Genomic DNA, 27,300 nt, shown 5'->3' on the forward strand with positions numbered 1-27,300 from the left:
AGAAGCTTGGCTGCTTCCGCAATGACCTGTTACTCTCGATATGATATACGAGTCGTCACTTGGTTGGTCTCTAATTTTCATGCTATCTGCATACAAGTCAAATTCCACATTTTCTTAGCAGTAGACAACTTTCTAATTACATCCATTAATCTTTGCCGTCACTCTCCTCTCTCTGCATTTACCAGCATTTATCAATCAGAAGTTTCATAATCAAGAATATTTTTGTTTATTTTCTTCACTTTCTTCTCCTTGTACTCCAAGTACAGCTAGACAGAAGGTATAACACTCAAGTATCCTGTCATTTAGTCATTCATTTCTTCATAATAACATATCTAGACTACAGAAGGAGTAAGCAATTGCAATCTGCTGGTAAACATGCCCTACAGATTACACTATCTGCTAATTAACAGATACTACATATGACTTTGTTGCAGGCCTGGCAAGGGAGGGCTGAGTTCAGAGCTCCTGTGGTCAATATTCATACATTTGTTATTTTTTACATTATCCGTTCCAATCCCCAACAAACCAGCCCTATTATGGTTATGCCACAGTATCATGCTTTTTTTCCCTTTAAGGCGAACTTCTGAAGTCATATAGTAACAAGACAATTTCCACATTTCATGACCAAAGAAGTATGCTCCTACCACAACACAGCAGTGAAATGGTATAAAAGTGAGATTTAGGTATGTCTCTTTAATGGCTCAAAATCCAGAAGGTAAATTAAAACAACCCTGCTGTACATATTTTTAGTCCAACTTTATGGGACACTGAACAAGCTGATTTTCAACTGCTTGGGGTTAGTTTTTCATAGGAAAAAAAATCAGTATTATGGCAACTGGCTTTTTTCCTGGTTTAAACAGCCTGTCTTACTTATGGAAATGGATAGAGCTACAAGTTTGACAGTAAGACAGGTCTGCTCTGTAGTTAGACACATTCTTGAACTACCATCAATCCAGCTGCCTGTATTTGGGCCACAACTAACAACATATCGCTCCTCTGCTCTCTAAGTTGCTGGCATACACCCTCCCTTGCCAAAAGGGATATCATCTGTTCCAGAATATTTGGTAAATCACTGAGGAATTAAAAAGGGATAAAAGAATTGAACGACATTCAACAAGAGATTGTCTTGCATAAATTTTAACTGTCCAGTTTGTAGAAAACCAGGGTCAGAGTCAGAATGGAAAGAACACCTTTGAAACCCTCCTCAGCTTGGGTGAATCTTAGCTCTAAAGCTGAATTCCATGGCTCATACTTCCCTATCATTAGTTTCAACGCTCAGTGTGCCCTTGGAGACTCCTGTGAGATACAATGGCATACTGTAGTACTACTTTGAGTGGGAAAATGTCAAAACTGCCACTATTTTTGATAGGCTCACAAGAGCAGCAGCAGAATAAATGGGCTTTGATTTCACTTCATATCCAAGAAGAGATATGGATGTAGAATAATGGCAAGGGCTTTGTGTGTAATGGCTATTCTGAGAGCTGTCATATACTATAGCCATGAATCAGAAAGTTTGGTAGTGAATGCTGCCAGACACTTCAAAAGTCAAAATATTCACTTTGAAAGATGAGGCTCTGCCTTCACTTTGTTAACATGGACCAAATGCCCGTTAATTATGAACTCCCGTGAACTCAGTATTAAAGACTAACAATACAGCACCAGCTCTTCAGTCACTGCCACTTTACAGGTCTTCATCGACTCCAGTGAAACTCTACTAAACTGCAGCTGTGTTAGATCATATCCAAAAGATATGAGGAACAATCTACCTTTCTAAACTAATAAAAAAAATGTTGGCTTTATCCTTGTTTTCATGTGGGGGGCAGAAAAGACAGTCTTCTAAAATGGAAATCAGGTCTATACTTGATTATCTGGTGCACAGGTAGAAGCATTAGTCTTGAATCTAAAGACATTACAAGCAGAAGTGAAAATTGTAATATATATATTATCATAAGGTTATACGATTTTCCAGTCACCACCGATAGTGGCTTGTAATAGCAGTAGACTTACTCCATCATTATTGCTAAATGGCAGAAAATGAAAAATTTCTGAATTTGAGGGGTGAGACATCCCTCTTCCTGTGGGTAGTGAACTGTTTACATGTGTATAGTGTTATCAGAAGTCAACTGAACCACCCCTGCAGTCTAAGACAATAATTCTGACCCTTGTAGGTTCAGGATTTCAACTCTTTTGTGATCAGGAGGTGAAATCTTAAGCCAAAACTGCTGAACGAAACAGATTTAGACCACTGTATTTAGAGAAAAGATACAAGCGAGGAGGAATCCCTATGTTCTCCCACTGGAAGACCACGGGAGAAAAGGCATGTGTAGTGCTATCTACCCCAAACTGCCTATCAGATCAGCAAAACCAGCGGATGAATCCCACCCCATATTCTCTTGACTCCCTCCCTTCAAAATATTCTCTCTGAAGTAAAAGATGAGGCTATGAAGATTCATTATCTGTGGTCATAGCATAGGAGACGTTTAAAACAAATCTGGGGGCTTCTTCATATACCTTCCTATGCTATACGGGGTTTAATCCAAACAGAAGTTTTCATTTGGTGAAATTTATGTTTCGATCTGCAAAACACTTCAGTACAAAGTGGTTCCTCCCTTTCAAAAGGTAAGAAAAGCCTTTCATTGAACGTGTCCTGAAATCTCTTGGGCACTACATCATTAAAAAAAAACAAAAACAAAAACAAAACAACCAAAAAACCCATTCACATCTGTGAGACAGTGCCTTTTTGGTCTCTTATGACTGTCTCTTTGAAGGCTATACTCACAGCCTGCAGCTAACAAGGACCTTTCCTTCCAAATGAAAAGAGGAAAGTAACAGAATAATTGATTTTATTTCTGCAAGAGTGGACTGCAATAGCACTTTGGGCTATTGGCATGACTGATCGACTGTAGACCTTGGGTCTCCCACTGTGCATAATTTGCTAAGGATGTCATCCCTTGACAGCCACAGGATCTGGCTCAGTCTACAGTGAAGTGTGCTTAGAGCTCCGCTGAGCTCTAACCTCTCCAATATAAACTGATAGTCTTCACACTAAGATTTAGAGAGGCCTACAAGGAGGACACCACCGGAAATAACTGTTTTTCCTTGAGTAAAAAAAATTGAGACCTGCCATCACATCAGACTTCTGAAAGCTTCCATGGTGAGACAGGTCAGAGAGAGGATTTTTAGAAGTGTTCCCAATCTGATTTTAGCCACTGAAGATAGCAGCTTCTAGAGAAACAGCAATTTCAGGTGGAACTGTTCATCACTACAGACATTTTTGCCAACTCTCAGGAGAGCAGGTGCAAAGGCCAGTGTAAAGCATGCAGTTCTGGGTCCTACCCTTTATACAACTGGGCAGTTTACATTCGAAAACCAGAACCTCCCTGAAGCAAATGAACTCCTCTAATATCACAGGATACAAAGTAGCACTCAATCATTCCCATTTCAGATAATAAGGGTAAATCTTCTCCTGCCTTGTCTGATAGAAACATTTGCCAACTATTCTCACCACCACCACCCCCCAATGCTAGAAAGAACAGAAGGCTGGGCCGCCATCCCTTTCATTTCTTTTCATTTAAAACTCGTTAATAGAAATGAATTTGAAGTAGTAAGGGATCTAGCCAGCATTGAAACCCATGCAATTATATTTACAATAAATATCCGTTATCTTGGAGCTACACACACAACAGGACAGCGATTAACATGCTGTGATAAAGGTGCTAATCGCGACCACTAAATATAAAAGAAGAGGAAGGCATCTGTAATCCATTCCTCTTTAGAGAGAAAGAAAAGAGGACACTGTACCGCACAGCAATTAAAATCTGAACAGCTGGAGGAATAAAAGGAAAATTCAAGGCAGGCCTGCAGAAAGAGAGAAAACAAAACAAGAAAAAAACTAACACAAAAATTCAAACACACAGGAAATATCTGATGCACTAGTCCTATTAATAGCATAAAACTTGCTGGCAGATACTATCACCCAGCATTTTATTAATTAACTGGAGATACACGGATACAAGGGGTTTGAAAGTACAAAGAACGAATGGGCTGCACAAACTGGCTCTTTGCAAAGAACACAGTGTGCTTCGTACAAGGATACAGTGTCTAAATTAGCCAGCAGCGCTTTTTGGGTCAAAGAAAACCTCTAGTTAAACCAATTGTAGAGTCCCCACCGCCACTCATTCACTTTTTCTTTGCATAGGTCTATGATTTTCCATGCAATGCTTAAAAGCAACCTATCTGAAAGGCTTTTATAAAGAAAGACCATGAAACTTAGTGCATGTGAGTTTCTAGGAAAGTGAATGACAAACTTGTGAAAATGGATTTTCAAGATATCAACTTGGATTTCTGTTTAATTTTTAACCCACCAGTGCATTATTCCCAAACACTATTTCTTCATGTAGAAGCATTTAAATCATTTTATTTCCCCTCACAAAAGGCTCTATGAACCTAACAAATAAACCAATGTTGACATACCTAATCCTAGCGATTTATTGCACATTGAGGATTCTCTCTTCTGGAGACTTGTTCACAAATACTCAAACAGGCTCTGTGTCTTTGGCAAGATCCATGCATTACAATTTTTTGTAACAGGGTTTCCACCTCTCTTATTGCCAGGGCTTATGCATCGCTATGTTACTCACCATTTTCTGTAATTTCCTTAAGAAAATACTGTAATTCAGAAAAATACCAGGCAACAGCAATAGGTTGTCAGTTTAAATTGTAAATAACGGTTGACTTTGTTCTCATTTTTATTTTCAAAGCACCCTTTTGTAATATGACATTGCCTGCAATGTCTGGTTAAAGGATTTAATTTTGTTCAATAGAGACAAGAATTGGAAGTTGGAAGCTTTTAGAAAGAAATTGGCATTCATAGACTGTGGGAAGCTCTGCAAATCCTGTGTATTTATAGATACATTTTTTCTAGATGGAGAAGAACAAATAAATTATAACAAACAATTTATTCAACACATATTGCTGTTTGTTCTTTCCCAGAATGTGAAAATCATAAGAAATTCATGAACAAATCTATTAATTATTTGAATAAATCCAATTACATGCATTCTACAGTTCATTGTTCCAACTGCTCTGCTTTGCAAGGAACAGACAAGACTATATACAGGATACACTTGTTTTTTTCATTAGAAGCAATCAGTCTTGAGTCAGCGAAGTTCAACATTTACCTTCTGTTTCAGTGGGACTATTCCTAAACGTTAAGCATGTGCTAAAAGGGTTTTTCTTCCCAAAAAAGGCAGCTTCAGTAAGTTAAGTACATGCTGGCCCCACTAATGAATCACTGTTGTAGCAAGGTCTCTTGTCCAATAGCTTCAAGGTAAAAAATGCACCATTTCTTTTCCACTACTGAAGAAGCCTTTCACTCTGCTAAGGAATGCTTTGCAGAACAAAGAACATCGAAGGCTGCAGGTGCAGTCAGAAAAATCACTTACCACATATAGCAAATATTTAGGGAAAACACGCTGTTAGCATTTGCCCAGTATTAACTGCAGCAGTGTATAAACCCTTCACACGAACAGTATGTGTGTTATAAAATTCATGGATTTTAGAGTAGTTGAGTCCCACATTAAAAAAAAAAAAAGTCTGCAGCTACCCATCCGGCCCACATTAGTGAAACAAGATGTAACTTTCAAAGTAACCAGAGTTTCTCACAGTGTTATCAGAATTTTGGGGGGGAGGGCAGGAAATCAGGTCTCAGGATCCATAGGTTTTTGCTGAAAATGTTCTTGGTGGCAAAATTTGTAAATATGTTTCCTTCTGCTTTCCACTCCACGGCAGGTATGATAAAGACCCTGAGTTTTAGTATTTTTGCTTTCACTGCAAAAATATTCTTAGTGTGGAAATACAGCTCTACACTCTCTTTCCCATGCCCTCAATCACGGAGGACTAGCCAGGTGCCTAAAGTTAAATGTTTATTGGAGGAATGGCCTGATGTTCTACAGAAATAGACAGCATAAACAGGGGCTCCAAAAGTTGCAAGCCTAATTCTGCTCCTGCTGAAATAAGTTTTGGAAAATTCAATCTTAGACCATTACATAGGTCCTTTCATCCCAGGTGTTGCAGGTTTCCTCTGGCACTGTCCCATACTGATTATAGGCCAACTTTAGTGCAGTCTACTGCCAGAACAGGCAGTTCCACCATTCTACCTGAAAGCTTTTTCCTTTCATCTATTTGTTTTTTGAGCTGGAAAGGGATTAGTTTTCAGGCAGATTAGTCCTCGATCCAGCTCACCAGATGGCTACACAAACAAGGGTGGCAGTGCAAGGAAGAGAGTGGGAAGGTGCAGCCAGAGGTGGTGAAGGATTTTCAGAGCCAGCTTGCACTTAAGTTGGCTTAACATGCTTGCAAAACCCTTAGTTTCTTCTTAGGTTTCTCTGCACCACAATAGCTAAGGGATCATCCAGATTTTGCCCAGCTAAAACCCTTCTTAGTTCTAGAGAACAGTATTATTACTGTCCAACAAACATCAGGCATAATGATATATATACCCTCCACACTACAGTTTCTGTGCCAGCAGACCAGCCTTTCAAACCTCAAACCTGAAGGACATTTGAGTGATCTGATAATTTCATTCTTTAGCTTCTAGTGAAAAGCTTCATATCTTCATCAGGGGTCAGCTGCAATGAGATGACATCTCTCCACTAATTTGGGACCATTTAATCCCAATTCAATCTGACTTTCATCACGAGACTTGAACCCATACTTTTTCTTGTTTGTTTTGATCACGATCATTCCTACACCTTTTCTTCCGAAAAAAGGCAGCTTCAGTAAGTTAAGTACATGCTGGCCCCACTAATGAATCACTGTTGTAGCAAGGTCTCCTGTCCAATAGCTTCAAGGTAAAAAATGCACCATTTCTTTTCCACTGCTGAAGAAGCCTTTCACTCTGCTATACTTCCTCCACTCCTACACCTTTTTCCAGTCTTGTATAATCATAGCAATGTAGGTAGGTATGAGGAATCAATCAGGTGGCATGACAAAGGTAAGTGGTAGCCAATTTCTTTTTTTCTGAGGGTCTTCCAGCAAAACCTGAATTAATCAGAACATGTAAGGACTGGAATTCCACAGCTACAATCCATTAATCAGAATACCATTAAAAGACCACTTGATAGCTGTCTTGTTAGGACCACATGAGGCAGCTGCCTGTAGCAAGGAAGTGGAATGCATGATCCCAAAAGTCCACTCTAGTTTTGTGTTCCAGTGTTTGCAAACACTGTTTTACCAGGGGAAGGAAGAAAGTCCTTGAACATCAGTTAAAGGTTCCTTGGTTTTGAACAAAACATTAGTCACAGGCTCAGGTGGGCGAGTAGAAGGTAGGATCAAGTATACCCTGTCACGTGTCTACACCTCAGCTGATGGTATGGACTTTCACTTACAGTCAACTGGAGAAAAGTAGGTGACATTAGGACAAGATTTGTATCATCTTAGGATCAATTTCTTAATAGGTCAAATGACTCATGCCTAGAAGTGCCTGTTTCTTTTGAACAAAGAGTTAAACATGAACTATAAGAGAACAAAACTAAGCATTGTCCTCTCTGGTTAGGACAGCTCCCTCTTCCTTTCACAGTCTGTCTTAAAGTATACATAAATGTTTCACTATAATGAAAACAGCATCATAGTGACCTCAGCTGCCCAAATATACACAGCCTCCTTTAGAGGTGAGTCTTCACCAGCATTTTCTGCTGATGCAATTCAGTTTTGCCTGTAATAACTTGAACTACCCACTAGGACAGAAAGCAAGGAGAGAAAACTACTCTAGCCAGGTTCATATTCCCTCTGGTAAAGAGCTGGAGTTGGGCCTTCCACCCACTGCATGTGCACTGTAGCCTCACAGCTAGTAAGTCAAGAGAACAATGGTGTCACCACTGCCATTTATCTAATCACGTTTTGATTTTATTTTCATTCATTTTTTTCTGGAGCAACATATGAGGAAATCTGAAATGAAATTGCTAGTAATTTCAGGATGATTTAAACTACTTTTTAGTTTCCACACCAAAACACCAGTGGTAATGATTGCCTATCACCAAATATGAGAGTTAAACCCTTTTTTAAACAGCATGTGAGAGTCTTTAAACACAGTATTGTTTACTAGCAGACCCATATGTTAGCATATGTGAGAATACAAGTCTTCATCATCATGAACTGTGCTTTGTCACTTCCTATTGCATACCTCCAAATTACAAAAATTTTGTCAAAAACGTATCTCAAAGAAGGCATCAGATTCCTTTTATGAATATGTCAGCGTTATAAATTCTTAGTAAATTGTTAGTCAGTAGGGTGCTTGCATGATTAAAACCTTCTGGGCTTTGGAAGGCATTTTGTGTGCAGGAATTTGTCAAATCCTGTTCAGTTCACTATTGGGAGCACTTAAACGACAAATAATGTTACATAAAATCTGGCCACTGTAGATGCATTTCTGCTGTTTTAATGAGTCTCTCTCACTTTCAGACAACAAAATCATCACCATCCAGAAGGTAAGCAAACAATTAAATGCATGATACCTATTATGCCTATCCATTTAATGGCCATCTTTTGCTAAAGTATATTCCCTAAAAGTACACTGGTAGGTAGTATAGGTAGTACAAGCTGGCTTATATTTTGGTAAAGCTACATATTTTTTCAAGGGGAGTGAGACAGAAAGGGAGAGTTTCTAGCCATTTAAATAGTAACAGACGTTGAGGAAACTGGGAGAGATCACCAGGACAGAAATTGCATCATAAAGTCAAAATGAGCCAACCACATGATCACGTACCTTACGTTTGTTTGTTGGACAAACATACAAGTAGCTCAAAATAGTCTTCAGACCAACTTTATCATTCAGTTTCTCATATGTTGTCCCATAATCTGTTGACCTACAATTCAGAGAGATTTCATAAGTACAAACACTTAATCACAAAACCACAAGGCACTTGGTGGCTTTTCAATATAAGTCATGCTTTACATAGCGGAATGGCTCTCTAGAGCTTTTTGAATGATTCATGTAGTACATAATGATACTTAATTATATACACACAGCATCATGTGAGTGCTTGTAATTTGCATTTAAATTAGATTAGGAAAAATTAAACCAGCATCTTCCCAAAGCATTTTAAAATAAACATGTACAATAAAAAATGCTAAATTCTGCATATAGAAGATGATAATGATTGTCAGAAATGCCAAATAGCAGACAGCAAGAGACTAAAGTTATCAATTCATTGTATACTACAAGCTTAGACTAATTTTGTTAATATAAGAGTCTTTTCTCAGCATATTCCAAAGTAGCTGCTCCAGCTGATTGTTCAGTGAAACTGGAGTTCAGTTTTCTGCAAAAAACATTGATGTCCTTTTGAAAGCCTAACTACATGAGCATTACACCTACAATTTATATGGGTTTTTCCACATGGACTAGCAGAGAGTATGGACACATAGGCTTTATTCTTGCTTTAAGAGCCACCATTCAGTAGAGAAAATAATATATTTCTGATATGAGGGTTGCCCACAGAGACACTGACTACATGTCTTGGGGAAGAACAAAACAAATAAACAAGGAAGACTGTGCAGAGTTCCTGTAACATCTACTCTTAACATGTGACTGGAACCAAGATCAATTACCAGCAGAGGTTTTGTTCATTATGCAGCTCATGCTTGCCTGAATTATGTCCTAATATGCAGGGGATTTAGATAATCGGCCCAAACCAGTACAGTTGGTATCCACAAACTGCAGAAAAGTGACACGTATCTGGGTAACAGAGACATTTAAAAGTATAACATACTCTTGCAGATAATAAATCTGCATCTTGTCTTTAAAATGTACAAATGGGTCCATATAGAACTTCACTTGCAAGCAGTAACATGAATTTTCCTTTCTGCTAATCACTCCAAAACCAGTCATTCTAAAGTAAACTCTTGGCACCTGTTATTTCCAGGTTCTCTCCTATCTGGGAAACAATGACTAAGTTCACAAAGGTATTTAAGACACTTAATGTCTACAATATTTTTTTTTCCTCCTTGCTTCTGGGATTTCAGATTTTGCAATCAGTACATGAATAAAACAAGGCAGCAGCTTGGGGTTTTACCCATTAAGATGAATTGCACTAAAATGTGGATTTGCATTAAAGTTGAGTCTTTCTATTCAGGAACTTTATCGAAGTGTTTGCATGTATCTGTCCTGGTCATATAACAATTGACTTATGGTTTACGACCATAGCTTTTTCCTTTCCCTCCTTTCCCCTGTCCTGGTTTCAGCAGGGATAGAGTTAATTTCCTTCTTAGTAGCTGGTACAGTGCTGTGTTTTGGATTTAGGAAGAGAACAATGTTGATAACACACGGATGTTTTAGTTGTTGCTAGGTAATGCTTACACTAGTCAAGGACTTTTCAGTTTCCCATGCTCTACCGACTGAGAAGGCTGGAGATGCACAAGAAGCTGGGAGGGGGCACAGCCAAACTGGCCAAAGGGACATTCCATACCATGTGACGTCATGCTCAGTACATAAACTGGGGAAAGCTGGCTGGGGGAGGGGGGGGGGGCGCTCCTCGGGGACTGGCTGGGCATCGGTCAGCGGGTGGTGAGCAATTGCATTGTGCATCACTTGCTTTGTGTATTATTATTATTATTACTATTATTATTTTATTGCTATTATTATTTTATTTCAATTATTAAACTGTTTTTATCTGAACCCACGAGTTTTTCTCACTTCTACTCTTCCAATTCTCTCCCCCATCCCACTGGGGGGGGGGGCAGGGAGGAGTGAGCAAGCGGCTGTGTGGTACTCAGTTGCCGACTGAGGTTAAACCACAACACCCCCCAGTAAACATATGCACCCCTGTGCGCATATATGACCTTTGTTGGTTAGAACATTAACGTCAAATTCTCATCTACTGATTGATCTTTTCCTTTATAAGGTCATCTCTCTCAGGAGCACATATAAACTAACTGAGCTATTTTCTCAGTGGACTGAGGAGAAGAATACCGTTACAGTTATTTCTGTTACTGAATATTTCAGAGATGTTCCAGCACCAGCACCCTTCCAGGTGAAGGGAGCCACAGCAGGATGCTGAACACAGCCCTGTCAAGGACTGCTGGTTCACTTTGGTTACCTCGTCTACCTCACCACCCAGCCTTCTTAGAAATTAGTATTTCTGTTGCGGTCTGCCTAACAACCAAAACCTATCCTTTGGGAAGTTTGGGCTGATAAAGATATTTAGTCCTTACGATCTTTACATCTGACCTGCTGAGTTAGGAAAAAAATATATTAATGAAGTAATGCAGCTCTTCTTTATACCAGTGACAATGATTTCAAAATGGGACCCTTCAAAAGGGGATAGGGGTGAAGAAAATCTGACACATAAAACCTGCTTTGAAATTGTTAAAGAAAAGCAGCCAGTACTTCCTTGCCAGCCATTTCTTACTTCAAATCTCTAGGCAATTATTTTGCATTCATAGCTTTATTTACAGGTAACGTTATATCCAGATGGAAGCGTGTGCTTCTGTCAACATCTATAAAAGCAACTGAAAGATTGGAAAGCTTAGAAAAACATTCATTTTTTGCAGATGAACAAATACACAAGCAATCAAAGGAGCTACTATTAGATCTTACTCTCATTATCATGTTCTAAACTAGCGATAGCCAGTCCTTCTACCTGCCCAGTTACAAGTTGTTGTTTCTCTTACACCACTTTACAATTACCCATAATTTTAACAGGGAGGTAGATGTTACACAACAGCAGATAGGCACCTAGAAGTGCTTTAACACAAAGAAATGGTGATAGATACACATATACAGAGCAGTGGAACAAAATAATTGTATCGAACGAAATACTGCGCACACATGAAGCCTCTGTTGGAATCTAACCCAGGGGTATCATCAACCTGCATTTATCTTATTCCTATTTTATATATATGTATAAAAGCAGGCATTGATTAGCAGCCTGGATAACGAGCTCTTCATTTGTCTTATTAAATGGGTGTATAAAGCAGCATGAGACTCCTAACCCATGAAAACATATCAGCCATTTGGTGATCCAGGAAGCCAGCCTAACCTGGAAGTGTTGCAAAAGACAGATGCACCTCAGCAGGGTGTAGGCAGTAACGACAGTGTAGGATCAACAAATTCAATCCCAGTTATCTGAAGGGGAACGGATATGTATCAACCAATGTCTCCCACACTTCGTGTGGTAGGCTGCTTCTCTGAAGCTCTGCAGAGAGAACTCAGTTTTAGCGCATCTGTGTAACATGAGCAGAGCAAGCAAATGCCTGGATAAATCATCTGAAAGGACTAAACCCAGGACCTGTAGAGCTGAAAACACAAAAATGAAACTCTGAACCATCTGCTGAAAAGCCACAGCTACTGAAATAACTATATGTAAATGAGTGAACAGTAAGCCCTATTTTATTAGCTCTTGTGTAGACATGCATGTTGTAATGGTTTCTCAACTTGTTTGGAGGGAGGGGCGTTGTTTATACATGTTTCATCAAATTAATTTAAATCCCTGTGTAAATTGTTTCATTTTGGCTTGATTTGGCTTGGTACAGTTACAGGTTAAGTCAAAATAAGTGCAGATGAGTTTAAAATAGGAAAGTCTGCAGAGAGATTTCATATATGTGTAAGTCTAGCTAAATATGGAAAAAAACATAGATATGTGTTAGGACATTGTGGATGTTACTGAAATGCAGGTGATACTTAGTAAAAGAATAATATTCAGAAACAGAGTATTTAGACTCAGTTCTGAACTTCACACCTGTCCCACCATTTTAGTTGTAATTGCTTCCACTAAATCCATTCCAAATTTTACCAGTAGCTGTTTAGAATCAGACTCCCTATTTTTTCAGTAAAGCACAATGATTTCTACAAACACCCAAGAAGATAAACATTTTAATTATTACTAGTTCATTTGACAGTATAAAAAATACCAAAACTGTAGGACTGAAGCTCTGGCTTCCCTGAGTAATAAATTAAAACAAAACTAGAAACATGTAGAATAATTTATATTTTGCAAACTATTTGCAAGAAAGTTGACATTTAAATAACTTCATTATTATTCATTGACAGGGCTTTTTCCTCTCCTCCCGTCAGGGTAAATGACATTTCTATTACAGTATTATAATAAACTCCTGCACATTTTAAATAAAGTCACTGAATTCCATTAGTCCACCTACTGTCATGAATATATCTCAATCCATTCCTACCAATATTTCACAATTATAATAGGCATTCTGAATCAACCAGTAACACGAACCCTATGGAAATTTTCTTCTTTCTCAAGAAGCGCGGACTGAAAGTCAGAGGACTGTCAGTTTGAATATATAGATTAAATAAATTCCCTAGCAAGTTGCTGTTTACGCTCCTTTGTTAAAAATTTAAGGTTGTCTGTACTTATTTTACATAAGCTGCTGAAGACTTGAAGAATCAACCAGTTGATTGTTTGGTCAAGGTTTCTTTTGCAACAAGATCTTTCTGGAACACTCCATGAGAAAAAAGAAAAACATTACATGCAGACTTTAAGCTGTGTAACATCATGTCTCCTGCCTATTAGAGTGCAGCTTTCTTCCCATAAAAGATGTATGTTAACAGATGAAGTTTCTTATAACACACATCATTAAGAAGTAATCACTTTAATTGGTACCATTTACTATTTTTTTTTCTTTTTCAGCCAGTTAATGCCTGGTTTTCACATATTAACGTGACTGTTTCCCCCACCTCCACCATGAGAAGACTGTTTATGTATCATGTCCTCACCCTCCTTCCTCCAGTTTAATTTGCTGCTCTAACTGCTGTCCGAGTGGCAGCCAGCCCTGGGAGGCAGGACCAGAAGCATCTGTAATGTGGTTAGGAAGCAGCAGAGCAGGGCAGCCTGTCACGACCAGGAGCAGTGTGAAGAGATGGGCTCTAGCCTGTTTCTCCTCCTGCACATGAATTCACCCCTGGCAGAAGTCAGGTATTTTAAGAAAGAAACAGCAATGACTATTAGATCATCTGTTCCAATCTCCTGCATAACTCCATTTGCCACCTGGTTTGCCTCCAAAGAGACTGGCCAGTTGAGCATGAGATTTGCCAGTTGCTATCATATTAATCTCTACATGAGCAGATTTTTGGATAGAAGGCTTTCAGATCCAGAAGGCAGAACTGTGGAGTCACAGGCTGCACTTACAAAAGGCTTTCACTAAACAAGTTTTTGAATAAAGGAATAATTAAGACATTAAAAATGATCTTTCACGTCTGAATGTTAAAAATACTGGAGCTGGTAATTCTGGAGCGTATTTGTATTCCTTTGTGCAACGCTTTAAGCCTGTTCATAAACTCTGCCATAGAGTTGTTGACTTTTGCATTCTTTCTTTCTGAGGATCTTTCTAGGCTGAGGTGCTATTCCCTCATCACTTAAACTGAAACTCTTTCCTTCATGGTTTTATAGCCAAGTACTAAAGTTTCCCATTGATTTTTGCCATGCCACCATGTTTCACAAAAGCTAGTAATGTCAAAGTCATCTTCAACAGCTAACTATTTAAGTTCACATGTTCTTCCTATTAAGCCTTACACAAGCCATTGATAGATGTCACTTTTGGTCTGATGCCTGTTTTTTTAACTCCTTCATGTGTAACCCTGGTATCTTTTTCCAGAAAGTAATAATGTCTGATCTCAGCTTCTCTCTCAGGGACTAACTGGGGTTTTTTTATCCCATTCTTTATTTTCATAGAGAGTTACTCTTGCTTTACAAATTACCTTGCTTCACCTGGACGCTTATCACCACTGGCTGTCTTTCTGACTCGTTGTATAAATAATTCCCCAAGGCCTTGTCCATTTCTAATGGGAACTGTTTGCCTAGCTCAGAGACTGACACATTTTGAGGGGAGTTTTACATCTCCATGTTGAAGAGCAATTGCAAGATGTAAACACAGTGAATCCTGTGTCCTTGGACACAGTTTCCATGCAGCAAAGAGGCAGACCTTGCCCTCATTTGTACAAGTTTCTCTCCTAAGGTCACACTCTGAATGGCTATCAGTGTGTGTCCCCAGCACACATCAGAAAGTCTGGGAAACTTTTCCCATAGACATTTTAAGGCAGGACACAGGATTTTTATTTAAAATTCCTGTACCCCGCTGAGCAGCCCAGGCCTTTCAACACTGAACAGATTCGTGTCCCTGACACACTGCCTCTGCTAAAGGCCTTTCTGCAGCTTGGGACCAGCCATCCTGTGTCTTTATGCCTTCCCTGGCCTCCTCTTACTCACTGAATCTTGGCTGATTTTTAGCTATAGCTCATTTGATTTAATCAGGGATTAAGCTAAAGTAAAGCTAGTTCAGAGAGGCTTTTTTTGCCTTCATAAGAGTTTGGTTCAAGAGGGCAGTGTTAAGTGGTCTGACAGCAGTGACAAGCCAAAGAGTTGGTTAGCATTTCTTTAAATGTCTGTAATGGCACTGCACGTCACAGCATTAAAACACGTTAAATTTACCCTGGCAGGTTGAAATTAACTTTTAAAGACATCTTCAGGGTAAAGAAAAAGAAGATATTCAAAACGCAAGGGACCCACATGTCTCACTCCCTAAGTGAATGCATTTCTGATGATTTTTTTCTCATGAGTCCCTCAGCAAGCTGGCAAGTATTACTGTTCCCACTTTCTAGGTGGGGGAAACGGAGGGAAAGGCTAGATAACTAATCCTACATTTGAAGGAAGCTGTGACAGAGCTAAATGCAAGTCCCCTCAAGCTCTACCTACTTCCCACTCCATCCTGACAGCATAAGTTTTCTGGGGTTTTGTGTGTAAATAAGGATTGGAAAGAGCCTTAATATCAATGTTGAAAGGAAGAAATACAAAATTAAATACAGTTTAAATGTGCATTTTAAAACAGATTTAAGCCTACATTTTGAAAATGTTTTGCTTCCAGTTCGAGTTGCGACTGTAGATTTTACTAGAAATTAAGTTATGAATTTTAATATGAGTTTACTGAAATGTGTATTTTTTTTCCTTATGGAAAGAATTTTCTCATCACAAAATAAAGTTTCCCACCTACAGAAGCCATTAAAAAGACTTGGAGAATGAGAGGGGGTAAAAAAATTACAAAGAAACAATAGGAAACTACGAAATTGACATTTCTCTGCATAATCAGTTAAATTAATTCAATTTTCTTCTTTTTAATCAACTTTTATTTCGAGTAATCTAAATGAACAGAAATATACACATTCAAATTTCTTGCAATTTTTGGCTTAATATAGTTCAGCTGATTATTGCTATAAATAATTTAAAGATGTGACAAGCAGGAGAAGCAGCTCATATTTTACCATCCAATCCAGAGTTTACATAATACATTGGATAGTTATTCAAAATCTTACCTAAATCAGAAAGAAAGGAAATAGGGGGATGGGAGGGCCAGGAGATGTTATCTGTAGGTGACCCAGATGAGTTGTTTATTTCCTCTTAAAATAATGGTTAAAGAAAGATAAATTTGGCTAACTTGCCTTCACTGCTATTTCAGTTGAGATTTAGTAACTCAGGTTAGCAACCTAAGCAGAGAATACCTATCCCTCTGTCTCTATCATGTCCAAAGTAAGGTCCTGACCATCCATCCCTTTGCATATATTTAGTAAAGGGCCTGCCAGAATCTGTAGCCGCATGGCTACACCTCCATCTGCTGATGCAAGCTGTAGCTTGCCGTTTCATAGCCATCCACACTCTTACTGTTATCAGGGGCTGCGCTGAGCACACACATGGGTTTCGGTACGACCCAACCATTATGGCTTCAGCAAGCCGCACCTTTCACCATACAACACATCTTCCATACCTTTCATAAGGCCAAGGAGAAGGAAAAACCTTTGCAATTTGGAAAGTTTTAGGAAAACAAGTAGTAGTTCAATATATCTGAGGCTTTGAATCCCTCTGTCAAGGTTAACTAGAATTTAGTCAATAGCTTCAGAAGTCATGGGATGATGATGGTGGGAATCTTCCAACAGGACAGAAGACAGGTTGTATAGGACAAAAAGAAGCCATGTAACCAGGATGAGGTTATTTCTCACTCTTATCTATGCCAGGGGAGAGGTGAAGGGAAACAGTCAGTTATGATGAACACACAAGTGTTCTCAGTTGAACAAAACAGAAGAGTAAACCTACTAATACCATAATGCACAGCGTTAGGCAGCAAGACTTATGACTGTTGAATGCAAGGACAAGGAAAAGAAGAATTCTACTAATAATCTGGGTAGCATGTGAATGCTGACCAGGCTGGCAAGACTGAAAGTTGACAGAAACTAAGAATTCTCTCCAATTGCCCAAGCAGAGCGCGAGGCCTTGTAAGTCCTGTAAGTGCTTTTTTTATCACCTGAAAGCTTGGAAGAATTGTGCTGAATGGGCTTAGGCACTCTTGTCCTGAAATCAGAATGATCCACCTGGATTGATCTACACTGTCCTTGCTATGATGCAAACCTTGTCCCTCTGTGAACTGCTAAGACTAGTTCACATCTGTTCTGCTAAAGTGTAGTATTCTTTGCAGAGATCAATGACACCTGTATTGTCTATGGTGAACAATCCTTAGAAAAAACTAGTCTGTGTTGCTCACCCAGCTTCTTCTTGGACACGCCTAGTAAATTCACTGGAAATGAAAACCTTGGGAAGAGATAGTCTGTAGCGTAGATCATCAAAAGTAAAGTAAAGAATCAAAAGCAAAATGAGTTAAAGTCAAAACACCAGTGTGGATACATCTAACTGCTTCGGCTCTGGTGACACATGTATCCCATTGCATAGTATCTCTTCAGATCCTCCCACCTTACCGAACTAGCCATGGGACAGCATAACTCAGATCAAACTTTCACGTTTAACAATCCAGAGGCATCTTGTGCTTGCAAGCTGGCATTAAAGGGCTTTTTTTATACCAGTTTCTGATGCCACTGCCTTTTTCAGCAGAAGTAACATTCCACTGTATTGTGGAGATGGGCTTTTTTACCTTCAGGCTTCAGAGAAATTGCTGCATAAAGGTTGGATACCCAAAAAGAAGAGCAAGATTGAATACTTGAGCAGAAAAAAAGATCAAATTTGGATTAAATGGGAATGATGCACTTCCCCCTCCACCTTTAACTGCTTCTCTAATTTTAGATGTCTATCCTGTCTTGTTTGACCAATAATTCCCGCTTTTACTGCACAGTACAATGGTTTCTCCTGCCAGCAGGCTAAGAACAGAAGATTCTGGCAGTTGATAAAATCCATGTTCAGATTCCCCACTCCTCTGCCTGCTGATCAGAGGTCAGATCCTGATCACACTCTCATGTAAATCCAAAGTATTTACTATGGAGATGCACCACCGTAAACATGGAACTGGACAGCATCGATGATCAACTTCGCCCTGGCTTGTAAGCCGCTGCTTCCAGGAAACCAGAAGGATCTTTGCTGTCAGAATGCAAGACATGAAGATTTTTCTTTCGCGTGTACAATTCCCAACTTTTTGTGCAAAAAAATAATGCACCAAGATTTGACTGGACTCTGCCCATAGTGTTTTCTAGGCACTGTTTTGTAGGAATGGACTGTAAATCCAGGGTTTTGCTGTGGACAACCCCATTTTGGGGGCCACAGCTATATTCTGGAACTCCTCCCAAACACTGCTGTGCTAAATGACCACTTCCAGGATTAGCTCTGGGAAAGGAGATGGAATGTCTAGGGCAGAGGACTGCATTCATGGCAAGATAACTATGGACTTACCACCTATTTTGCCTGGCTAACAGACCCCCAGCTGATGCCCCTGAGGGCAAGGTAAGGTGGCAGTAGAAGGAACTGGGGCTTTCACCTCCACTGCCTGAGCAGCAGAGAAGAGGCCTCTCCAGAGCTCTCCCCCTCAAATCTCCCTTCCAGCTTCTTATCGTGCTGTGACCTGAGAGACTCATCTCCAGTCCCTCACTGACAGAAGCAGCAAAAGTCAAGAAGAGTGTAGGGAGGCTAGCAATCATAACCACTTTAACTATTCTAATCCAATGCTAGGTGAAAGCCTGCAGCAAGAAACAAAGGGACAGCCATCAAAGCAAGACCTCCACTTGACCCTCTCAGTGAAAGACTCAAGAGGATGGCACTAGTGGTGCTCTGGCTGAAACACTAGTGCAATCTCTCCTGTTCTTTCTATGAGCCATTTTGTGCCACAGTGCCTGGATGCATGTGGGAAGGATCAGTAACTGATTAGCAGGACCGCTATTTTTTGGGAGCTAATTAATATATACCAAAAGCTGATATGTTATTTACACTTGTGCATCTGACTATATGTACACTCCAAGCATTTTCTCCTTCCCTAAGTCCATAGTACTGTTTTTCAATGTTTTTTTCCATTTGCCATCACAGCATTATTTTCAATGAAGGAGCAGACCCTGAAGAAAGGAATGAAAGTTTACTGGCAACAGGCTTGTTCCTTGCTACCTTAGGGAAATTATTGGGGATCAGTGGACTACAAGTGGAAGAGCACCAGTCTGTAAGATCTCCTTGTCCACCTGACTTGTTTGTCAAAACAAACAAGCAGGCTAGAATGCAAATTTCCACCCTTCCTTCATCAGAGTATTCTCCACCACTGCAACTCAGAATGAAGCCATTCCCACAGGCCCAGCCTGACTCAAGGCTTATGGTCATCAACAAAAAAAATCTCGGCTTAGCTGTGATGGATATTAAAGTTGTTCTTCCTTACATTTAAATTAAAAGATGCCTTTTAAATTAGAAGAATTGAGAATGAATAATGATTCTTCTTGCCGTATGTTTACATGGGGCATACTGATATCACCGCACCCTTAATGCCAAATTCTTGCTTATAAAGTGGTTCTTTGAGTGTTGCATCTTCCCATTTCCACCTCAGTCTGGTGTAAATCACACAAATAGCTAGGACTGTAGCCAGTAATCATCACACTATTAACTTTCTAATTGATGGTAATGGCCAGAATAAATTTCAGGCACCCCAAGGGGTGGTTAATGGATTTTGTAGCTTGAGGGCAGAGCAACGGGAAGCTTTTCCATTAATCAGTGAGATGAGACAGCCATACATGTCCTACACTCCCCATCCCATCATAACACTGAGGTCATTGCAGCTTTGTTGAAAAGGTGGGTGTTGCCAGGCAAAAAAAACCCTCACAGCAGGCTGAGCTCAGTTACAAGGTTTGATACACTAGCTCAGCAGAGCTATGTTAGCATCCATAGTCACGTTATACATCCAGAAAATTGCTTTAGCCCATCTCCAATTAAGAGTAAGAAGGAGTTTTATTGTGTCATAAAAATGTTGCAGGTCTTCTCTGGCTTTTAGTACATACCCTGCAGAAGAGGCTTTCTAGCTAGCACCATCCAAGCATTTGCAACACAATATGCAATCTTTGTTCTATCCTGCCAGTGCAAATCAACAGCTAGAAAGCTTAAAAGATCCAGACAGCCCAAGACATTATTTTCAAAATCGTTGTCCAAGCCCCTTAGTTGTTAACAGCTTTCAACAGCTAGAAAGCTTAAAAGATCCAGACAGCCCAAGACATTATTTTCAAAATCATTGTCCAAGCCCCTTAGTTGTTATAATGGAGTAACTCCCAAGGACCAGCAGCATTTTAAAACCAGCTAAAAACGTGCCTCATGCATTAATTTATATTAAAGTTAGTTGGAAGATGGGATTCCCATCCCTTAGGCAATGCTAACAATTTTTTTTTTGCCCTGTTTTAAACTATCACGATTCCCAAAATCTGGACAGAATAAGAATACAGGGGAAAAAGAGATTAAGTAACAAAAAAAAAAATCAGACTGTTTCGTCCCACTAATACCAGCGTTATCATTATCCATTCAATTGAATATTTTATAATGCAGTCTGGCTGTCACCCCACAGGAAAAAAGCTCAAATGAAACAAGGAGAAAATCAAAACGGAACACACTTTCAGTTTCAAATAATTCCGACATTTTCTGTCAAGATTTCATTTTTAAAATATTGCAAGAGATTTATCTCTTGCAGCATTAGCTGCATTTCCCAGCAGAACATTGTTCCACTGAAAAGGTTTCAATTAGTTCTCTGAGTCCTAGTAGTGAACAGGCTAAGCTGTTAGCTAGACTGTTACCCTACCGCATCACCTAAGAAAGAATTTGTTGTTGCTGGATTTAAAAGCTGTGCTAGTGGATTACTTGGATTACTGTACCCAAGAATCACTAATCAATGCTTTAAAGCAGGCAAATACAATGAGTGTTACTTTTTTTCTTTTTAAAACCATTTGAATAATGCAGCTGTACCATTTGTGTCAGTTTCAAATAATATACATCACCCAGAGCCACGCAGCTTTGTTTTTTCCTCTTGGTTGGTAGAAGCATATTTATCACTATGTATCTCAAGGATCAGTGGGGTTATAAAGCTTGCTATTTATAGCCACTCTTAGGGTATCGAGCAAGTGACAGTAATTTGTTCCTTTGACATCTAACCTTAGGTCAACTCCAGTAGCAGAAGATGGATTTTTACAGGAAATGAAATGAAAGTACACAGCAGAAGATTAATACAATTTCCTAGGCCTGAGGAGAATGCACGCTCCCAATCACTCTGCAGAAAAAATGGTCAGGAGCATGTGCTATGTATTAAGAATAGAGCAATATGTGGTCAAGGTGAGGTGTTCAAACAGTCTATTAGCAAACTGATACACTGGCATTTGTGCATAGAGGAATTGAAGGCTGATAGTCTAGAAATGACTCAGCTCTTCTGGTTCTTTGATTTTGAAAGTCATCTTTAAGTCAGTGCCAGCTACAGATAAAATGGAATCTTGCTTTTATGTTACTGGTAAATGATATAAAAAAGTTAAAGCTAAGCTGTAAATGCCATATCAGAAATACCTTGCACAAGATCAAGTTACCATTTTGCCCTGCATTGCAAAAACATCTTGTATTAATTATATTGTCTATTTGTGAAAAATAAAGACTGCAGATTGACACATCTTGAAAAGATTCCTTGATACTAAAATCCTTACTGATGGGCCATATTTGTCCATTACTCACAACTTATATTCAAGTGCCTTTAAAAAAAAATATGGAATTTGACCAGAAGATTCCCCCCCCCGGGCCATCTGGTTTTGATTTATTGGAATTAAAATTATACGAAAGGTCTTTCCAAAGCTGTGGGTGCATAAACACATTAGTTAAACAATCCAGTCATTAAAATAATGCTACCAACAGGAACTCAGCCAAGTACCTGAGAAGTCCTTCTACCTTCTTATAACAGACCTGTCATCCTCAGCCACCACCAATTCCCCTAAAGGTGTGTTTTCCAACGTGCTCAGAAAGTCAGCAGATTTCAGCTTCACTGACCCCAAAATCTCACATGTGACCACAAGAGCCATGTAAAAACCCCCACAACCTACCTCCAACAGAGTCCATCACTTCCAGGCGTACTACTGCTCTATGCTTACACAGTCATGCAACTACTAGTGCAATGGACTCAATCAGACTGCAATATCCCAAGTAACAAGCGATAGGACGAGAGGAAATGGCCTCAAGTTGCGGCAGGGGAGGTTTAGACTGGATGTAAGGAAAAATTTCGTTACTGAAAGAGTGGTTAAACATTGGAACAGTCTGCCCAGGGAAGTGGTGGAGTCCCCATCCCTGGAGGTATTTAAAAGACGAGTAGATGAGGCGCTTAGGGACATGGTTTAATGGGCATGGTGGTGTTGGGTTGACGGTTGGACTCGATGATCTTAGAGGTCTTTTCCAACCTCAATGATTCTATGATTCTATGTGTTCCCTACTGGACAGTGGGTAGGTGGTGGTATATATTATATGTGCCCACTCATATTCCTATCATAGGAAGTGGAGGTGGCATTAGTAGAAAAGAAAATAATCCATCACATGTTGGACAGACAAGATCGTAGCGTTTACTTCCAGGCTGTGGGCAATGCAGCCTGCTTAACTCCTAACCCAAAGAAGAACTTATCTGGCTATATTTATGGAGTATTATTTAGTGCCACATGGAAGTACTCTATGTCCCAAAACAGCTGGAGAAAGCCACGCTAATTTCACCTGTGTGGAAGCCAAGTCTGGTAGAACAAGCGTTATTAATTACAAAAGGTTTAAACTTGCACTTTGAATGACAAAGGTCACACAGCTACATAAAGACAACACCCTCAAAAAGAACCTTCGTCAGTCCCTGGACAGTTGTCTGGGAGAAGCTTGCCAAGTCGTGTCCTTCTGCTTGATGGAAAGTCACTGATAAATGCCCATAAGTGGAAAGTCTTCAATTTAGTTTTGATTTATTAGGACCCAATTAGAACAGACACTTTAAGTAACAGTTGTCACAATAGCCGAACACTGGAACTGTCATGCTGGATGGTGGGGAAGGGAAGGAGGCAAGAACGGGTGCAAGATTTTAAATGTGCAGTTCAACTGGGGAGCAGACATTCCTGTATCACAGGTATGCCCAAAAACCCACTTTCAGCACTATTTACACACATACATGCCTCCACCACCTATCAAACAAGCTACCAGAAATCTGATCATTTGTTGCTTAAAGGTCCAGTAGCAGGTGAAATAAGACCAGACAACTGTGACCAATTCTTCTAGGTCTCCACAGATCAAACCCCTGCCAAAAATGCACTGAATCCCACTTCTTCAGTGGATTAGAATTGGAGCACTGTAAATACACAAAAAAAGTAGTCAGTGATTTTTTGCTACTTCAGAATAAAGTTCCCTGCTCAGCCCATCTAATCTTTGGGTGAAAAAGGCACCTTAACCTTCACATCATGTGTGTTTTTTTCTATCTCCATCTTCTTCCCCCTGTTTTAAAATTTATGGTTACCATTTAGGCTGATTTCAATTTCCATTAATAATATGTGCAACTGATGTACATTTAAGTGAATTTAATCATGTTGTAGTGACAGGTTTAGCTTAAAGCGGGGCTTCACTTAGAACTATCAAGTAAATTTCTCTTGAAAAGGTCAGTTTAACATTTAACAGGAGGGCCCATTCCAGACAAATTAGAATCTGCTCCACTTGTTTTGAGTGCAAACACTTTTCAAGCTGGCTTCAATGGAGGCATGCCAATCAAAAGAGAAAAGTGTGACGTGCCCAAGGGAGAAGGTTCACTGATGCCCCCCTACACAGCCAGCCCAAAGGCTGCTCAGACACGTGGGCAAAACAGTCCTGTCCCACTGTTCAAGGACTGGGACTCGACTGGAGCCGGACCACACCATAGAAAGTAGGGAAGGCAGAGCTGGGAGAGTTTAGGCAAGCCCCTGACAAGCTAGACTTCTCATTTCTAATTGCTGCAGCAACAGGAATGCAGTGGGAACAACCTTGTGTGCTGCGGAGAGGAGTTATTGTGTGTGTGTCCCATGAGGATTTATTATGGCTCCTGTGCCTGTCAGAGGCAGTTCAGCTTTCCAGGACAGTGGCATGGTAAGCAGAGAGGTGATATCCGTAATGCTGTCTCAGTGGCACCCTCAGCAGTAGCCCAATTCCCCTATAGCTGGAGTTGGTCTTGTCTTCCTAGCCTCCAGCCTAGGAAGACAAGTGCCCTGCAGCAGTCACCCAGACAGCTCTTCCACAAAATATTTTCTTTATTAAAAGCTTCACAGTATCATTACCACAAGTCCCGAGTGGACCGCATATGCTTTAGGTGGGACAGAAAACCAGTACCCTTTTTTTTGTTTTGTTTTTGCCAGGACACTTCTCCAGAGTTCTGGTCAAACCACTATGTGGAGACAGCAAAATTTTCTACCCTTGCTGGAGCCAGCCTCAGCAGCACAATCTCTCAAGTTTTACATAGTCTTTGTCAGGGGACCACCTCATACAGTCACAGGTTCCCAGGTTTATACCACTGCAACATATAAAGTAGGATCAAGTCAGGTAAGTTTCCCAGTTCCAATCGTACGTTACCACTGAGAGTTCAAATTGACAGTAGCATAGGCAATTAACACACCTCCTCTGCCTTGAATTTGCTTTCTGATATATTTATTTTATGATGTCTAATTCCTGTAACAGAAAAGAGAGGGAACAAGCAATCCCTGCCTTCCCTCTTTGAGACTTTCATGATTTTATAGGTCTCTGACATATCCCCATTAGTTGTCACTTTCCAGACTAAAGATTCCTGGTCAGCTCAATCATTCCTTCCACACAAATCATTCCATACCTTGGCCCATCCTTACTGCTCTTCTCTGAACCTTCCCTACTTCTAACATACCCTTTTTGAAACAAGAGTGACCAAAACTTGACACAAAACAGTATTCCTGTTACTATTGTGTGGTTGTTGAATCAAGACTTCAGTTCCTGAGTTTGACTACTTAAAAGAGCTTCAAGATGAACCTACTGTCATGCAAAAAGTGGTGCATAGCCACTTAACTGATGTGAATCACACATCTGAGCTTTGAAGTTGCTCAGCAGACTCAGAAGATGCCTACTCCCATGGATAGAATCACAGAATCATAGAATAGTTTGGGTTGAAAGGGACCTTTAAAGGTCATCTAGTCCCACCCCCCTGCCGTGGGCAGGGACATCTTCAACTAGACCAGGTTGCTCAGAGCCCCGTCCAGCCTGACCTTGAATGTTTCCAGGGATGGGGCATCCACCACCTCTCTGGGCAACCCGTTACAGTGCTTCACCACCCTCAGCATAAAAAATTTCTTCCTTGTATCTAGTCTAAATCTACCCTCTTTTCGTTTAAAACCATTCCCCCTTGTCCTGTTGCAACAGGCCCTGCTAAAAAGTTTGTCCCCATCTTTCTTATAAGCCCTTTTTAAGTATTGAAATGCTGCAATACAGTCTTCTCCCTGAAGATTTCTCCTCCCCAGGCTGAATAACCCCAACTCTCTCAGCCTTTCTTCATAGGAGAGGTGTTCCATCCCTCTGATCATTTTTGTGGCCCTCCTCTGGAACTGCTCCAACAGGTCCGTGTCTTTCTTATGCTGAGGGCTCCAGAGCTGGACGCAGTACTCCAGGTGGGGTCTCACCAGAGCAGCAGGTGAGACTGCTGCCCAGGTAGAGGGGCAGAATCACCTCCCTCAACCTGCTGGCCATGCTTCTTTTGATGTAGCCCAGGATACGGTTGGCCTTCTGGGCTGTGAGTGCACATCATTGAAGCCCACCCAGGAAAGACCCTACAGTCACCGGATATCGGCTGAAGAGCAGCTAAAATCGATGGAGGAGCTGCTATTTTATGATCTGTCCATACCTCATGCAAAGCTATGTTTGAACCTGCACTAAGGGGTAATATGAGATTGAATTTTCACGCCCATTCTTAGAAATGGGGATAAGGCAACTTTTTTTGTGTGTGTGTCCAAAGACTCAAGGACTAAATTAGATCTGGGCCAGTCACGCAGTAAGAAGGAGATGAATAGGGCCACTGGGGTGGAGGTGGGACACAGAGCCCTTGGGGCCTCCATGTAGAGACAGGTTTGCTACTTCCGCGAGATGCTGTTGCAACTGCTGGGACCCACCTCTTCCACTGTCATGAGCAGCAACTGCTGCATCTCACACAGTGGTTTGCGGCAGCTGGCTTGGCTTTCCCAAATCTCTGTATATAGATGGAGACGAGTTGCTAGTTGGCTCCTGCCAACAGCAGACCCTGCTGGTGGAGAGCTGCTTTGCTTTACCTAAAGCTGACAAGGGCATGGACAACTCATGGAGATAGAAAGTTCTCCTCAAGCACCTTGAGATCACAGCATGAAGGCAGATAGATAGGCAGGGGACAGCTCAGATGCTCTGAAAAACACCTATGCGTCAAGAATTCAGCAGAATCTTCTTGTGCGAAAAGTCCCTGTGTTCACACTTCCTCGGAGGCAGCAAGACTTACTCTGCTGGGAGGCAGAAAAATATTCTGCGGGAGCCCAAAGCAAGTTCAACCCAAAAAGGGGGGAAAAGCAACCCCTTTGCTATACCCTCTCTGTACCCTGCAGCTGGTGACAGCTGGCATCATCACAAATAAAAACCAAGAAATAAGCTCTAGCATTTGAATCTTTGAACCAGTACCTCTACAGAACCCTTAGTGACACGAGATCTCGTAGCATCTCCACATTGCTGATGAGCCTTTCGTTTTAACAGTCACTGAGATTAAGACCTCCTGTTACTGTCCCACCCATACAAGAATGTAATGTGTCCTAGTAGACTTTTTCATTGAAAATAAAGTTTTTCCTAAGGATGTTTTACATCAGGTGACAGTTTCTGGATAGAATCAAAACATCCTCCAGGGACATAACCAACCTTCCTAGCCAGCTGGCTGGCTGAATGACATCATCCATTTAGTGACAAGTTTCACAGTCTTTTTCATGATCATGTTTTACTACAGTTTCAGAAATGCAAAATTCCTCATAAAACAGAAATTCTATTTTTCCAGCCAGCTAAGTAGGTTCATCATGGTGTA

The 27,300-nt window shown here is 40.4% G+C and overlaps 1 protein-coding gene across 2 annotated transcripts in view; it reads right to left on the bottom strand.

Annotated features, from left to right (window-relative positions):
- SORCS1 (sortilin related VPS10 domain containing receptor 1) overlaps positions 1-27,300 on the bottom strand; it is a 312,215-nt gene that overhangs the window by 163,793 nt on the left and 121,122 nt on the right. For both annotated transcript variants that reach the window (XM_076338969.1, XM_076338970.1), the window contains exon 3: positions 8,765-8,864. In XM_076338969.1, coding sequence (XP_076195084.1) covers positions 8,765-8,864 — 100 coding nt within the window. The remainder of the gene's footprint in view (positions 1-8,764; positions 8,865-27,300) is intronic.

Source organism: Aptenodytes patagonicus, chromosome 5, assembly GCF_965638725.1.
Source record: "Aptenodytes patagonicus chromosome 5, bAptPat1.pri.cur, whole genome shotgun sequence".
In the NCBI taxonomy this organism is placed as follows: Eukaryota; Metazoa; Chordata; class Aves; order Sphenisciformes; family Spheniscidae; genus Aptenodytes; species Aptenodytes patagonicus.